Here is a 16,094-nt window from a genome sequence, read left to right as displayed (position 1 = left end):
TCTCTCTCTCTCTCTCTCTCTCTCTCTCTCTCTCTCTCTCTCTCTCTCTCTCTCTCTCTCTCTCTCTCTCTCTCCACACACACACACACCCCCGCCAATTATTGAAGTTTGTTTAAAGCCTCCTTGCTGAACTTCAAGTCATAGGCTCCGAGTTTGAATCTTGGCTCTACCATTTACTATTTTATTTGTATTACCTTCCTGGTTCTTAATTTCCTCTTCTGAAAAACGAAAGGGTTTAAATGGATGAGTTTATTTCTAAAGCCTATGATGTCTAAGAAGATCACGCTGAAGAAAAACTGAAAAACCTTTTAGTGCTGTTGGCTTTATTCTGCAAGACAACACGGCACATTTGGAGACAGAGCCTATATAGTCCATGAGTACTACTGTTGTAGCAGGTGAGCCAAAAGCTCCAGGGATTCCTCTGAGCATTTTTTGGAACTGATGGAACTTCTTCAGTAGTGATGCACCTACTGGGGCTCTCTGTCAAGAGCGAAGAATATGTGAGTGGAGCAGGTCTCAGATTCCATCCAGAAGAGGGCAGTAGCAACCCATCTTTTTCTCCTTCCCCTGCTTGATGTCTCAGCATTTCTTTTGACTTATCATATAAGTCTTTGGACATTTGCATAACTATGGTTCTTACAGTGACAATAATGGTCCCCAAGGTCAGGATGGTGGCGTTGATCAAATTATTCCTTCAGTCATCAATGCAGGGACAGCTCTGGCTGTGAAGAAAAGAGTCTTTTTATTGATTCATAGAATTCTGAGCTGGAAAAGGAGATCATTAGACAATCAATGATTAATTGGTCAACAAGCTCTTATTATATATTTTAGGTGTTATGCTGGTTGTTGGAGATACAAAGATGAAAACAAAACAGTCTCCAACCTTAGGGAACTTAAGATTCTATTGGAGGGAAATACTACATATAATTTTAAGTACATATGAATTCTATATAAAATAAATACAGAGAGTCATCTAGGTAACTTGGTGGAGACCTGAGGTCCTCAGTTCAAATCTGGCCTCAGACACCTAGCTGCATGACCCTGGGCAAAGTCCCTGACCCCCAATTACCTAGTCCTTATCCCTCTTAGAATCAACTCTAAGACTGAAGGGAAAAGTTTTTATTTTTTAAAAAATGTAGATACAAAGTAATCTAAGGGGGACACGGGCAATTGGGTTGAGATAATTATGAAAGGTTTCCATTAGGAGATGACATGAGCTGAATGTGGAAAGGAGATAAGGATTTTATTAGAAGAGGCAGAGGTGAGAAGAGAGTGCATTTCAAGCTTAGGGCTGGATCTATGCAAAATCAGATGCCAGAAAAAGAATGTGTTGTATATGTGGAATTAGCAAATAGGACAGTTTGATTGGAACCTGGAAGTTCAAGAAGAAGAAGAAGAAGATCCTGGAAAGGTAGGTTGGAGTCACATTGTGAAGATCTTTAAATGACAAATGAGGGATTCGGATTTTATTCACCGGACAATACAGAACCCCTGACTGGTTCTTGAGCTGAGCCTTGAATTGAGTTTTCTGAGTAAGGAAATGGAAGTCACCTTGTCAGTTCACTAGAGGATGATTTTGAGTGGGGAGAGATTTGAGGCTGCTACAGCAGTAGGCTGGGTAAGATTGCTTGAACAGGCATGGAGATCAAGAGATGGGAGGGAATGGGAACAATGATGTCCAGGCAGAGGTGGAAAGATTTGGCAACTGACTAGAGACAGGAAATAAGGAGGGTGACTGATTCCTATACTGCAAACTTGGGTAACTAGAAGAATGATTTGTGTCTTTGTCAGAAATAGGTAAATAGTGGGTTTTGGGGAGAGAAAACAAATCCGGTGTGGGACAAGTTAAGTTTGAGATATTTTTGAGACGTATGGTGGGAGATGTCCAAAAGGCAATGAGGGACTGAGGCTCAGGAGGGAAATTGAGTCTGGATATATACTTTAGACATGAAAATCATCTCCATAGAGATGATAATTAAACCTGTGTGAGTTGATGAGCTCACTGAGAGAGTATCCATCAGCTTTCATCAGCTCCATTACCCACCATGTTTTTATATCTTTTTTCTCCTTTTTATCTCTCCTGAAACCAATTTTCATGCAGGCTTTCATTTCTGCCTGTTTAACCTACTGCAGTAGTCTCATAACAGATCTTCCCACCTCCCTTGTCTCTTTCCACTGATCCATCCTTCATACTGAGGCATTCGTGCATCAATATGCATGTATCTTACAATGTCATGTTGGTTAGAATCCTTTACAGGATCCCTATGACTTCTTGAGTCAAGTTCACATTGTTTTGTCTGTCATTTAAGATCATCCACAATCTAGTAACATACTATGTTTCCAACTCTATTGGATTCTGCACTTTATTGTCTTCACATATCTCTCCTTCATCCTCACATAGTCAGCACTCTAGTTCAGATCCAACAGCTTCTTAACTGGACTATTTCCAGTGGTTCCCACTTGGGCTCCAACTCTTCCTTCAAAGAATGACTAGGGGACAGCTGGGTGGTTCAGTGGATTGAGAGCCAGGTCTAGAGACGGGAGGTCCTGGGTTCAAATTTGGCCCCAGACATTTCCTAGCTGTGTGACCTTGGGCAAGTCACTTACCCCCATTGCCTAGTCCTTACCACTCTTCTGCCTTAGAACCAATAGACAGTATTGATTCTAAGTTGGAAGGGAAGGGTTTTTAAAAGAATGATCAGTGATTTTCCTAAAGCATGAGTCTGATCTGAGTTACTCCCCTCCTCAGAAAGCACCACTGGCTTCCTATTGCCTCTAGGACAAAATACAAACACATTCTTCCACCTTCATATTTTCATCTAGGCTATTCACTATGCCTAGAATTTACTGTTGAATTCTATTGAGTACTTTCAAATCCAACTCAGCATATTTTCCATGTAACCTTTAGTGGTCTTTCTATCTTTAATGACTTTCCCCTTTGGACCTCACAAGGCACTTTGTTTTACAACTCTAAATGCATTTAACACTTGATATTGTGTATCATAATTATCTATGTTTGCATTTCATCTCTCTACTAATTTATAAGCTTGTTGAAGTCAGGAATCTCATCATAACTTCGAATAAGATTTTATATTTATAAGTATCACTTTATACATTTTAAAATTATATAGATGTGAACTATTATCATCAATTATCATCTTTCTTCTCTACATTTCATATTTCCACCAAGCCTAATAGTATTCTGTACATAGTAGGGAATTGCTCATTTAATTGGTAAATTACTTGTTGATTGTTCCCATCCAGTTCTCTAATTTTATAAATGAAATCTAGAGAGGTTGAGTAATAAAGGATAGCAGGCACTGTAGAAGAGGCCCAAGGGTATCATAGGTTCATAGTTTTTAGACTTGAAGGAACCTCAGAAATAATTTCTTCCAACCTCAAACCCTCCAACCTCCTGTCACTTAACAAAAAATACAGATGATGAAATTGAGGCTAAGAGAGGTTTAATTATTTACTTAGGTCACAGAATTAGAACCCAGGTCTACCAACTCCCAGTTCAAGGGTACTTCCACTATACCTCAGCTAGCTTTTGCCAATGATCTTTTTTTCTTTATTTTATTATCATTTTTTAACATGTCTCCCTGAACAGTGTATTAACTGACAAAGAACTGCACAGGAGAAGCAGCCTGAAGGATATCATCAGAGAGATGTATTAGAGGACAAGCAGGCAGGGCTGTCATATTATTAGGGGTGAGAGGAAGGAGTTAGGGAGGGCCGAGGAGTAGAGCTAACCAGACCGCCTGCCTGCTCAGATCGTACCAATATGATACTAGGAAGCATCTCAAGGAAGGCAATCCTTGTTTTGGGTGGCCCTCCCGTTAGAGGAGGATGTAGACAAGTGTTAGACACGATGAGAAAGCATCACTGGGATGTGCTCTGCACCTTTGAAAGGAGTGCCCACTTGGAAGATGTCACAGATCTGGAAGCACTAAGAAATCCTTGAAAAAATTTCATGTTGGCTCTCATTAGACTGCTAACCAGGGCTTAGCACAGTGCCTGGCACATAGTAGGCACTTCGTAAATGTCAATTGAATGAATGAATGAGTGCCCTGACAATTCCTTTTAAAGGAAATGCTGATTCTTCTTGCAGAACAGATGTAGAAAAAACAACAAAAACATTCTCCTTTCAACTAGACTCTTTTAGGTTTTTTGGAAGGGATTCTTAATCACACACATTTTGAGTTTGTGCGTGTAGAAGGGAGGGAAGGGTCTTCCTTGACACACCAAAAGAACATCTTAGTGTTGTTCCTATTGAGCTAAGCTGAGACTATTTGAAATATTAGCACTTTTATGACTTGGATAGACCATAGGCTTGACCCACAGGAGGCTCTTATTTTTTCTCATTAAAATTTTTTAGATATGTTATATTCTTTTATATTGTACATTTTATTAATATAATATCAATTATTAATAAATCAATTACTAAATAATTAATATCTAAAATAAAACATTATATGTTTTTCTAGATTCTTACATGGGACTTCTGACTATTTCATAAACAAGACACTTCTCAAGGCATTTTTTCTGCTTGTCCTTAAAGTCTGGAATACTCTCCTTTCCCAGCTCTGCCTCCTAGCTTCTCTGGATTCCTTTAAGTCTCAACTAGAATCTTATCTTTTACAGGAAGTTTTTTCCAACCTCTCTCCTCCTCCTCCTCGTCCTAGTCTTCCTCCTCCTCCTCCTCCTCCTTCTTCTTCAAACCCTTACTTTCTATCTTAGAATCAATACTGTGTTTTGGCTTCAAGGCACAAGAGTGGTAAGGGCTAGGCAATGGGGGTTAAGTGACTTGCCCAGGGTCACCCAGCTAGGAAATATTTGAGGACAGATATGAACCCAAGACCTCCTGTCTCTAGGCCAGGCTTTCAATTCACTGAGCCACCCAGCTGCCCCAACCTCTCTTAATTCTAGCGCTTTCTTTCTACTAATTATCTTCTATTTGTCTTCCACGTAGCTTGTTTGTATATATTGTTTACATATTATCTACCCTTTAGATGATGGCAGGGACAATCTTTAGCCTCCTTTTGCATCCCCATCCTTTACCACTATTCCTGGCACATTGCAGGTTCTTAATAAATGTTTATTAATCAATTGACTGATTGATCTTATGTTATCTAGTAACCAAACTAAAAATAGAAACATGGTTGATTAGAGCAGATTTTACCCCCTCCTTAAGTGCCCCAGGTACCCAGGGGGGCTCTTTCCACAGTCACGCACACACCTGGGTCAGTACTTTATTGCATACTTTCTTCATTTGGTCTGTCTCAGTGCCCAAACTCCCACCATGATCGCTTTCAATAACATTTCAAACTGTGAGGAGGAAATTGTTTGCTTTCAGCAAGTGGACATTTCTATGGCTACTAGTATTCATTTTTCACAAATTGAAGCCTTTGAGATCCTACTTCAACCATTTGAAAATCTACTTATTCTTATTAACAACAATTCACATTTATTCTTAAGCACCGCATGCTTTCCCAACACCAAGCAACTTAGGGAAATTGCCTTTCAACTTTTAATTTGGTCACTTGGTTTATTTGGAGTGCTGAGATAAGAACTATAAGAACGATTCCCAAGTTCCAATGACCTCCATTACACGCGTCGACAGGAAAGGCTTTTTTCCCATGCTCTGTGGAATCAGTAAGGTGAGGGATGGAGGGCCATGTTTTTCCTTGAATACTTTTCAACCCAAATCCACTACAGATTGAGTGATGAATATTCAGGAAATCCAATCCCACTCCATTTTGAGTTTTTATGTACAAAGAAGAGAATTTTCCTCTGGCATCTGAAGTAATACTCCTCTTGGGGCTTTCAATTCAAAACCTCCCAGGGCCAAAGTCAGCTTCTCTTCACCCATTGGTGGTAGGGAAAGAGTGAAAATTTAAACTTTTCCAGAACACACTTGTCTAGTAGGGAGAGAAAGGACAGATTCATAGAATTAGAGAACTCAGTAAGAAAGTTTCTTAGAGGTCATTGAGTAAAATCTCCTCATTTTACAGATGGGAAAATTGAGGTCCAGAGCAGAAAATAACATGTATAAGATCATACTCAGAAAATGACAGAGCCAGCACTTAAACTCAGGCCTTTAGGTTTCAAGAAAGCCCAAACCCCTGGAATACTTGTCAGACTGTGGGTTCTGTTATCTCTAAAATACAATCCATAGTCACAGTGATTGTGTGAGAAAAAATTAAAGAAAACTGACATTGTTTTGCTCAAGAAAAGAAGGCTAAAGAATAATAATTTCTGTCTGCAAGTACAGAAAAGGATGCCTTCATGGGGCAAGCTTTAGTATTTTGTTGGAGTGGCACATCAGTGTGGGTACTAGCACAACACATCCATGCCTTCTTGTTTTGGATAATACTTCATGTTCTATTGTAGATCCTTCACATATAATCCATCCAATGTGCTACAGGCTTTCCCCCGGTTCTTAATATTTTAATGTATGGTGGATTCATTTCTTTGGTAGTCAGATGAAGTTTGAGGACTCCTCAGAATAGTATTTTAAATGCATAAAATAAAATACAAGGGATGACCAAGGAAATAAATTATACTGAAATAATGATGTGATTTTTTTAATCATCCAAGTTCATAGACCCTTTGAAATCTTTCCATAGAACACTTTGGAGGTCCAGAGACCCTTGGTTAAGGACCCAGCCTGCTCTAGTTTGTTTTCCATTTTAATATACCAATGAATGAACACTTAGACCATCTCTCTGTAGTCCCTCTCTCATTTATATCACACGATTATGCTCACCTCTTTTTCTACTCAAAGTTTTCCTCAGTGAAATCTGTCATAGATACTTTTTGAGTGTAGGTCAGCATTAAAATTATGCTAAAGCCTACTTGTGTCTACCACCTTTTCCCTAGCTGTCTCCATTCATAATTTCAATTTCTCCATGATTGCAGTGTTCTGAGATTTGCAGTCCTTGAGGGCCATGAGGCTGAAAGGTTAAGACTTTGGAGCAAGGCATCCATCTCCCCTCATAGGTCATCTCTCTTTACCCATAGAAATATTCATGAGTAAAATCCTTTCCTACCACCAGAGCAAGGCTTTTTATTTCCTTTTTTCCTTTTTTTTCATTCATTCCTCCCCACTTTTCACCCATTCTCCTGTAGGCTCTTCTTTTTCTAAGGCCACAGAGCTCACCTTTTCCTCATTGCTGATTCTAGATTTAGAAGCACATCATACATTCTTCTCTTTCCCTTTGCTCCCTTATCTCCCTTTCATGTTGTAGTTCAACAAAAACAACAAAAAATGATTTATCTGTAGGCAGGGTGCCATCAAATTCTGCCCATAACACCTCAAAACCACCTCTTTAGTATTACTTCTATTGGATTTCCACCTTCGCCTTTGTCTCCTTGTATACATTTAAAAAGAAGTCTCTGGAGCAGTGGCTCAGTAGATAGAGAGCCAGCCCTGGAGACAGGATGTCCTGGGTTCATATCTATCCTCAGACGCTTCCTAGCTGGGTGACCCTGGGTAAGTTATTTACCTGGTCCTACTGCATTGGAACCAATTCTAAGACAGAAAGTAAGAATTTTTATAATTTTTTTAAGAGAAGTTTTTTTACCAGTCTCTCTGCTGTCACTCTGTTGCTGCTTCTGTCCTGGTGGTTGCATTTATTCACTACTGCCTTTTATGGGGTGCTTGTGAAACAATCTCTTTGGTTCTAATTTTCTTCCTAAAATGTTTTAAGTGCTTCTTTATTTTATTGAAGTCTATCTTTTTATGTATGATTAAGCTTTTTAATGTATGGGTAAGCTCAGATTTTCAGGGTAGGCCACCCTAGGCAGAATCCTGAGTCTCACTACTCTTCTAAACACATCATTCCATCCCTTTCTATGTTTCTTGAAAATCCTTCTCTTGATCACAGGCAGAACTAGTTGTTTCTGAATTGAATTGTTAAATCTCGTCACTACATGTCTTGGAGTCTGTAGCTGTTGGTTTTTTTTTTTCTAGAGTCCCTGTGTGAGTTCTGTCAATTGCTATTTTATGTCCAGAAATTTGGGGCATTTCTCTTCTACTAGTTTTTTTGTTATGATGCTGTTTTTTTTGTCTTATTCTGTTTTGGGAGACCTGTGATTCTTAGGTTGTCTCTTTGTATCTTGTGTTTGAGATCAGTACGTTTTGCTTACATAGTGAGCATATTTTCTTTCAATATTATTTTTTTTTTGCTTCTCTTCTTCTAGATTGTCCTTGACTTTTATGTATTTGTACCCTAGAGGTATCATTCTCTCTTTTGTTTCTTTGGTGAGGCTTACTATTTTCAGATTTCAGGTTTTTTTAAATTCTGTCAATTATTTTTGATGTTCAGGCCACAAATTCTGCTCTCATAATTCTCATTTCTCTTTTGAACCTCTCAGGAACAGAGTGTTGTGGTTACTTGTTCTCACATTCCACAGAGTACTCTGTCTCATCAAGTGTTGGTTGGTTCATTTTCCTTTATTTTGCAGTATTTATTCATAGACACCAGAACTCACTTAACTAGATCTGGAAGCTGTATTTCTCTCTGTACTTAATATTTTTCCTGTTGATTTATCTACTTATGTTCAAGGTCTTTGAGTTTTCTTCTTCCTGAAAATGTTAGTGTTTTTTTCCTTTTAGTTTTCCCCTATTTACTTTCTAACTCCTTCTCATATGATAGAGGTTTCTTTGGGGGGGCTGTATATCTCAAAGCATCTCAGCTTTCTCTGAGGTTGAGCAATTCACAATTCATCAGCCTAAGTCTCTGCCCCAAGTGACTTTTGGGTGGTCAGAACTGGCCCTAGCAGGATGCTGAGCTCTTTCCCTCACTCTTAATGATATTTTGAGCAGCAGAAGCACCCCTTCCCATTCCCAGAAGGTGTCTTTGGGCGTCCTATTCTTTCTTCTTTGTTTCTTAGTTCTCTGATCTTGAACTGGAAGTTCAGAGCTTTGCAGTGTTGGTGTTGCAGGGTTGTGGTTTCCAGTCATCTTTTGATCCTAAAGGGTTGCAGATTGCCATATGCATTGACTCTGTCACTGGAAAGCAAACTTCTGTAGCCAAGAACCAAGGTTTCCATGGTACTGAAAAGATGAAAAGAGGATGAGATGTGGAATTGGTTTTTTTGCAAGCCTTTAGTTGTGTCCTTGGATGCATTAGTGCAGCTTCAGTATCATGGGAGGTAGGAAAGTATCATGCCAGTATCATGGGAGGTAGGAAAGAGATAAGTGAGCCCAGGATCAATGAGAGTTTATGTCTTTTTCTTTTTGTTTAACCTTCTTTTGGATTCTGGATGTCCTGAAGCATGGAGAGAGATGACATTGCTCTACCTTTGGTGAATAATTTCCGTTTTAGAGTTGTTTGAGAAGGTCATAGGGATCAAAGAAAATGTCTAGACTGCCATTTTGTTCCTTACATGACTCAGAACCCTAGAAATTTTTAAGAAGGAAAAAGATGGCTCTCTTGTCCTGAAGGGATGGAGGGGCCAGCATACTCCCTGATCCAGGATTTTATGATACCAGTTCTATGTTCCAACAAAGAAAGGAAAGAATAGTCCTGGACATCAGGCTAAAAGTAAGGTCACTTCTATTAAATTCTACAAGTTTTTATTAGGGCTTATTATGTTTCAGGTACTTTATTAACCTCTGGGGACACAAACACAAAAATGAGACAGCCCTTGACGTTAAGAAGCGTGCATTGTGGCTACAGAAAGAGTGAGGCAATTAGGCCATAGCTAAAAGGAAGCTCAGCCATGGATGTGTCTGGTGACTAAAAGAAAGTCTGATGCTGCACAGGAACCTGGAATTTAAATTCTATGAAGCATGGTAAGCTGGATGTGGCCAAACAGGAGATGAAAAGTGTAAATCTAGACATCTTGGGTATCAGTGAATTTAAATCAATGGAAACGAGTGAATTTAATTTAGATGATCATTATTACATATACTATTGTGGACAAGATTCCCTTAGAAAAATTGGAGTAGAGCTAATAGTCAATAAAGGAATGAGAAAAGCATTATACATAATCTCAAAAATGACTAAATGATATCTGTTAGAATCCAAGGTAAACTATTCAACATTACAGTAATACAAGTCTATGTTCCAATCACTGATGCTAAAGAGAACAAAGTTTGTCAATTCTATGAAGACCTACAACAGTTCTTAGAAAAATATAAAAAAAGATATTACATTCATCATAGGAGATTAGAATGCTAAAGTAGGAAATCAAAAGATAATTCAAATAACAGCTAAGTTTGGTCTTAGGATTCAAAATGAAGCAGGGCAAAGACTAATGGAATTTTGTCTAGATAACACAGTGGTCATAGCAAACACAACCCAAAAAGCAACAACCCAACAGGCAAACTCTACACAAGGACATCACCAAAGGGTCAATATTGAAATCAGATTGATCATATACTTTGCAATTAAAGGTGGAGAAGCTTTATACAGTCAGTTAAAACAAGACCTGGAGTTGACCATAGCTTCAATCATGAGTTTCTTATTGCACATTAAGACTTAAAGAAAGTAGGGAAAACTATCTTAAAGATATGACCTAAACAACATCTTTTATAATAGAAAGTGGAAGTGATGAATGGATTTAAAGGATTAGATCTGGCATATAGTGAAGAACTACTAATGGAGGTTAGCAATATTGTACAGGAGGCAGCATCAAAAAACATCTCAAAGAAAAAGAAGAGTAAGAAAGCAAAATGGCCATCTAATGAGGCTTTACAAATGGATGAAGGAAGAAAAAATGGGAAGAAAACAGTAGAATGGGAAAGACAAAGTTCTTTTCAAGAAAATTGGAGATATTGAGGGTATGTTTCATGCAAAAATGAGCATGATAAAAAACAAAAATGGCAGGGACTTAAGAGAAGTAGAAGAGATTGAGAAGAGGTGGCAAAAATATACAGAACTATGCAAAAAAGATGTTAATGTCACTGATAACCATGATGGTGTAGTTCCTGATCTAGAGCGAGACATCTTGGAGAAGGAAGTCAAGTAGGCCTTCAGTAGTAGTGCTAACAATAAAGCTAGTGGAGGTGACAGAATTCTTTTAACCATCCTAAAAGATGATGCTGTTAAAGTGCTGCACTCAATATGCCAGCAAATTTGGAAAACTCAACAGCAGCCATTGGGTTGGAAAAGTCTGGTTTATGCCTCAGTCCTAAAGAAGGGCAATACCAAAGACTGTTCAAATTATCCAATAATTGTGCTCATTTCACATGTCAGAAAGGTTATGTTTAAGAATCTTTAAGTTAAATACGATCAATCACATGGTTCGATGTAGACTTGATTGGGGTTTTGGCATTAAAAGATCACTCTATTGCAAATATGAATAATATAGAAATAGATTTTGAACCATGATACATGTATAACCCAGTGGACTTGCTTGTCATCTCTAGGATTGGGAAGTGAAGAGGGGTGGGAGAAATCATGAATCATGTAACCATGGAAAAATCTTCTAAATAAATAAATTCATTAAAAAAAAGAATCTAAGTTAAGTTTCAGCAATATGTGAACTGAGAATTACCAGAAGTGCAGACTAGTTTTCAAAGAGGCAACAGGGAAAGACCTCCAGGAATTGATGCAGAGTGAAAGGAGCAGAGCCAGAAGAACATTGTACACAGAGATTGATATACTGTGGTAAAATCGAATGTAATGGACTTCTGTACTAGCAGCAATGCAATGACCCAGGACAATTCTGAGGGACTTATGTAAAAGAACACTACCAACATTCAGAGGAAGAACTGCAGGGGTGGAAACAGAAGAAAAACAACTGCTTGACCACATGGGTTGAGGCAGACATGATGGGGGATGTAGACTTGAAACTACCACACCAATGCAACTATCAACAATTTGGAAATAGGTCTTGATCAATGACTCATGTTAAAACCAGTGGAAATGTGCATCAGCCATGGGGGCAGAGCTGGGGGGGGGGTGAAGGGGAAAGTAAGAGCATGAATTATGTAACCATGTTAACTTTTCTAAAAAATAAATATTAAATAAATGTTTAAAAAAAGAAAGAGGCAAAGGAATTCTAATTGACTAAGTTGCCAACATTTCTTGGATTATGGAGAAAGCAAGGTAATTCCAGAAAAGTGTCTTCTGTTTCATTGACTATACTAAAGCTTTTAACTGTGTGGATCACAACAAAATGTGGTGAGTCCTCAAAGAGATGAGAGTACCAGATCATCTTGTCTTCTCAGGAACTTGTATATAGGCCAAGAAACAGGTGTTAGAACCAAACATGGAAACATTGATTAGTTTTAGATTAGAAAAGAAGCATGATAAGACCATATATTGTCGCATTATTTAACTTATATGCAGAGGTTTTGTTCACTCATTTCAGTAATGTCTGGTTCTGTGTGACACCATTTGAGATTTTCTTGAAAAAGATGTTGGAGTGGTTTGCCATTTTCTTCTCCAGCCCATTTTACAGATGAGGAAACTGAAGCAAACATAGTTCAGTGTCTTGTCCAGGGTCACTGTCTGAGGCCATATTTGAACTTAGGAAGATGAGTCTTCCTGACTTCAGGCTCAGCATTCTATCCACTGAGCCACTTTGCTGTCCTTATATGCAGAATACATCATAAGAAATGCTAGACTAGATGAATCAAAAGTCAGAATTTACCTTCTTGGGAGAGCCATGCAGAGGATACCACCTTGATGGTAGAAAATGAAAAAGAATTAAGAAGTCTCTAGATGAGGATGAGAGAGGAGAGTATAAGAGTTGGCTTGAAGCTTAACATACCTCCTCCCCCATCCCCCCCAAGCCCCCTGAAACTAAGATCATGGCAACTGGTCCCATCACTTCCTGGCAAAGAGAGGGAGAAGAAATGGAAGCAGTATTAGATTTTATATTCTTGGGCTCAAAGATCACTGCAGGCAGTGACTGCAGTCATGAAATTAAAAGATGCTTACTCCTTGGGAGGAAAGATATGGCAAATCTGAACAGCATGCTAAAAAGCAGAGACATCACCTTGCTCAGACAAAAGTCCTTATAGTGAAAGCTATGGCTTTTCTTGTAGTAATGTATGGCTGTGAGAACACGGACTGCCAGGAAAGCTGAGCATTGCAAAATTGATCCTTTTGAACTGTGGTGCTGAAGAAGACTTGAAAGTCCTTTGGACAGTAAGAAGATCAAATCAGTCAATTCTTAAGGAAATTAATTCAGAGTATTCATTGAAAGTACAAATACTCAAGCCAAAGCTTAAGTATTTTGGCCACATAATACAAAGACAAGATTCATTGGGATCCCTGAGATCATGAAGAATTGGACATGACTAAGTGATTGAACAACAATAATTCTATCATGTTAATAAATTGGACTTTGCATCCTAGAAGACATTCAATACATTTTCTCTTACTGGCTCCAAACCTGGAAAATTCTCCTTCTTCTGTTCCAACTATTGACCTCCTTGGCTTCCTTTAAGTCCCAAATAAAATATTACTTTCTAAAGGAAGCCTTCTCCAAACCCTTTTAATCCCACAGAGCTTTCCTTCTTTTAATTATTTCCTTTCTATCCTGTATTTAGCTTGCTTTTTATATGTTTGCTGCTTCCTCCATTAGATTGTTAACTCATTGAATGCAGAGACTGTTTTCTGCCTATTTTTGCATCCCCATATTCAAATTCTCTGGAGACTATATATTATTTTGAGAGAGAGAGAGAGAGAGAGAGAGAGAGAGAGAGAGAGAGAGAGAGAGAGAGAGAGAGAGAGAATGGCTACCTGGCCAGATCTAATTAATCTGAGTTTCCCATGCTGTCTCAGTTTATTAGCCAAAAGTGGCTGTGCTAGCAAGAGTCTCGAGCCCCCTAATGCCCCCCCCCCCCAAAGAATTTGTTCTTCCCCTATGCCCTTTCTTATAAAACCAGTTTTGCCACATCTCCTGAGACTCTGGTTGGTCAGATTTAACCCAGGTCTGTATCTGAACCCTGTCTTTCAGATGCCACAGGTCACACAGGGGACTTAGACCAGCCCATTCCAGGTGGCCAGGTAGTCATGCACTGCCCAGTTAAAGGAAGAGACCGATACCAACCAAATGGGCTTTCAAATGGAATGGAGGGTACAATTTATATTAAATTCACACACCCATCACTGAACACAGTGCCTGGTACATAGTAGGCATTTAGTATATGCTTATTGGTTGATAGATTGATGGTTGAAGATTCTAAATAACACTGCCCGTTTCCCATCAAAAGCTCCTTCAGGGCAAATCCTGCATGGATTTCTCTTGCTTTGCTTAGCACTATGCCCACGTGGGCAAGGCTGCTTGCTTCACATAATGATAATGGCATATGCAGGAAGAAGTCTTACTTCCCCAATACCTAATAGGACTTTCCCCCTTTCTGTTCATACCAAGTGGTCCTTTCAGAAGAGACTGCAAAGCATAGAAAAAAAGGCAGCATTGCTTAAGAGACAGTATTGGATATTGGAATCAGGAGAGCTGGGGTTCAAGTTGGAATTCTGTCACTTCTCATTTAGGTGACCTTAGCTAAATCATTTCCCTTCTCTGGGGCTTCTGATGGCTCATCAGTTAAAAGAGGTAGTTTGGGCTAGATGGCTGGTAAGGCTTCTTCCGACTCTAACAGTGTTCGCTATCTGCTAGGTAGTCTGGGTTTTGTGGGCTCTTAACCCCTGCCTGCTGGATGGAGCCAGACTTTAATGAAGCGGAGACTGAGAAAAGCTCATTCACATTTCTTTCTTTTCTATCGTTTGCTCTGTCAACATTTCTCCTGCTTGGGTGCAACAGACAAAAGTCCCTGGTGCGTCTCTCCAAAAGAAGCAAAACCACCAGCAGTGTGGTGAATTCGGAGCTGTCTGTGATGTCGCAGAATCTGTCTGCTGTAATCTTGCCCATGCTGAGAATTGTTCTTCTTCTTATCCCAGGAGAGGAATCTGAGCCCGATTTTCCAGTGCACCAAGCTGGCTGATTGAAATCTGTAGCCCAGCCCCAAACATCTGGTGGGGGCAGAGAAAGCCTTCAAACAATTCATTTTTTCCCTGCACATTTGCACAAAATGTCAGTGGGGGCCGATACAGAGCAGACTGTACTTGTTTAAAAAAGAAAAAAAATCACGAGAGGTTATTTGTGAGAGAGACGCTATAAATATTTCTTTTTCGCCCCAATGGAGCAAAGCGGGCCATTGATTTGCGTAGGCACGTGGTGGAGAACAGGGCTCCTGCCTGTTCCAGTTTAACAAAGGATTTAAACTGTGCCTTGGTTGAAAGGAGGGCAGTGGTTCTGCAATTTCTCCAGACAGACATAGTAGCTCCCTCCCTGTCTCCTCCGCGTCCCTCTCCAACCTCCCCGCAGCCCATCCCGCCCCCAGCCTCCCCAGTACCCCTGGAGAATGTTATGTCTGTCGCTTGTCAGCAAAAGAGGAGGATTCACGGGGCCCAGCGGAGCTTGTCCTGCTCCCCCACAAGGAATGGAAGAAGCATTAATGGCTTGGCTTGGGGACTGCGGGGAGAGAGAGAGGAAGCTGGGAGAGGTGTGAGCCTTTGTCAAGTGTGAGTCAGACAGCAGCCCAGTTCTGGGGCGCTCTCTAGGCACTGGACAGATAAGGCTGATGTCAGACATTAGCGCGGTGGGTGGGTGGGTGGGGGTGTTATATGGGCTTGCTGGTGGTGATGGGGAGATAGTGAAGGCGGGGAAACAGGGAAGGTAGGGAGATGGTGGGGAGCATGGTCAAGGCAGTTTCCCACCCTTTCCCTAGCCTCCCCTCTTCTCCCTCCCTTCCCTTCACCCCCTCCCCCTTTGTATTTTGTTATGGTGCGCTGAGACGTGACCTTTCAGGGAAGTAGATTCAGAAAATATTGCTATTTGTAGAGACCCATCTCAGAGAAATTGGCACTGGTCAGAGCCTTGTTTTTAAATGTCATCCTCTCCTATCCACTCCCAACCCTCCTTCCCCCGCTCCCCCAACTTTTCTGCTTTTATAGATCCTTTAATGCATTTATTCAAGAGGCCACAGACCTTCATTTACCTTCCTTCTCTCTTTCCCCCTTCCTTGTTCTTCTCAGCCCACCATTCTAGTACCAGGACACAATGGAAAACCATCCCTGGTACCTGTCCACTTGCACAGGTTGATAACCGGGTGTAGTGCAAACTAT

The 16,094-nt window shown here is 40.0% G+C and overlaps 1 protein-coding gene across 1 annotated transcript in view; it reads left to right on the top strand.

Annotated features, from left to right (window-relative positions):
* ANKRD60 (ankyrin repeat domain 60) overlaps nucleotides 1–14,911 on the top strand; it is a 73,684-nt gene extending 58,773 nt beyond the window's left edge. Inside the window, exon 6 of the mRNA XM_044659635.1 lies at nucleotides 14,731–14,911. Within this exon, the coding sequence (XP_044515570.1) occupies nucleotides 14,731–14,911 (181 nt within the window). The remainder of the gene's footprint in view (nucleotides 1–14,730) is intronic.
* The last annotated feature ends 1,183 nt before the right edge of the window (nucleotides 14,912–16,094 follow it).

This window comes from Gracilinanus agilis, chromosome 2 (genome assembly GCF_016433145.1).
Source record: "Gracilinanus agilis isolate LMUSP501 chromosome 2, AgileGrace, whole genome shotgun sequence".
Lineage (NCBI taxonomy): Eukaryota > Metazoa > Chordata > Mammalia > Didelphimorphia > Didelphidae > Gracilinanus > Gracilinanus agilis.
Note: the sequence above shows the minus strand (reverse complement) of the source record. Positions and strands in the feature narration are given on the sequence as shown.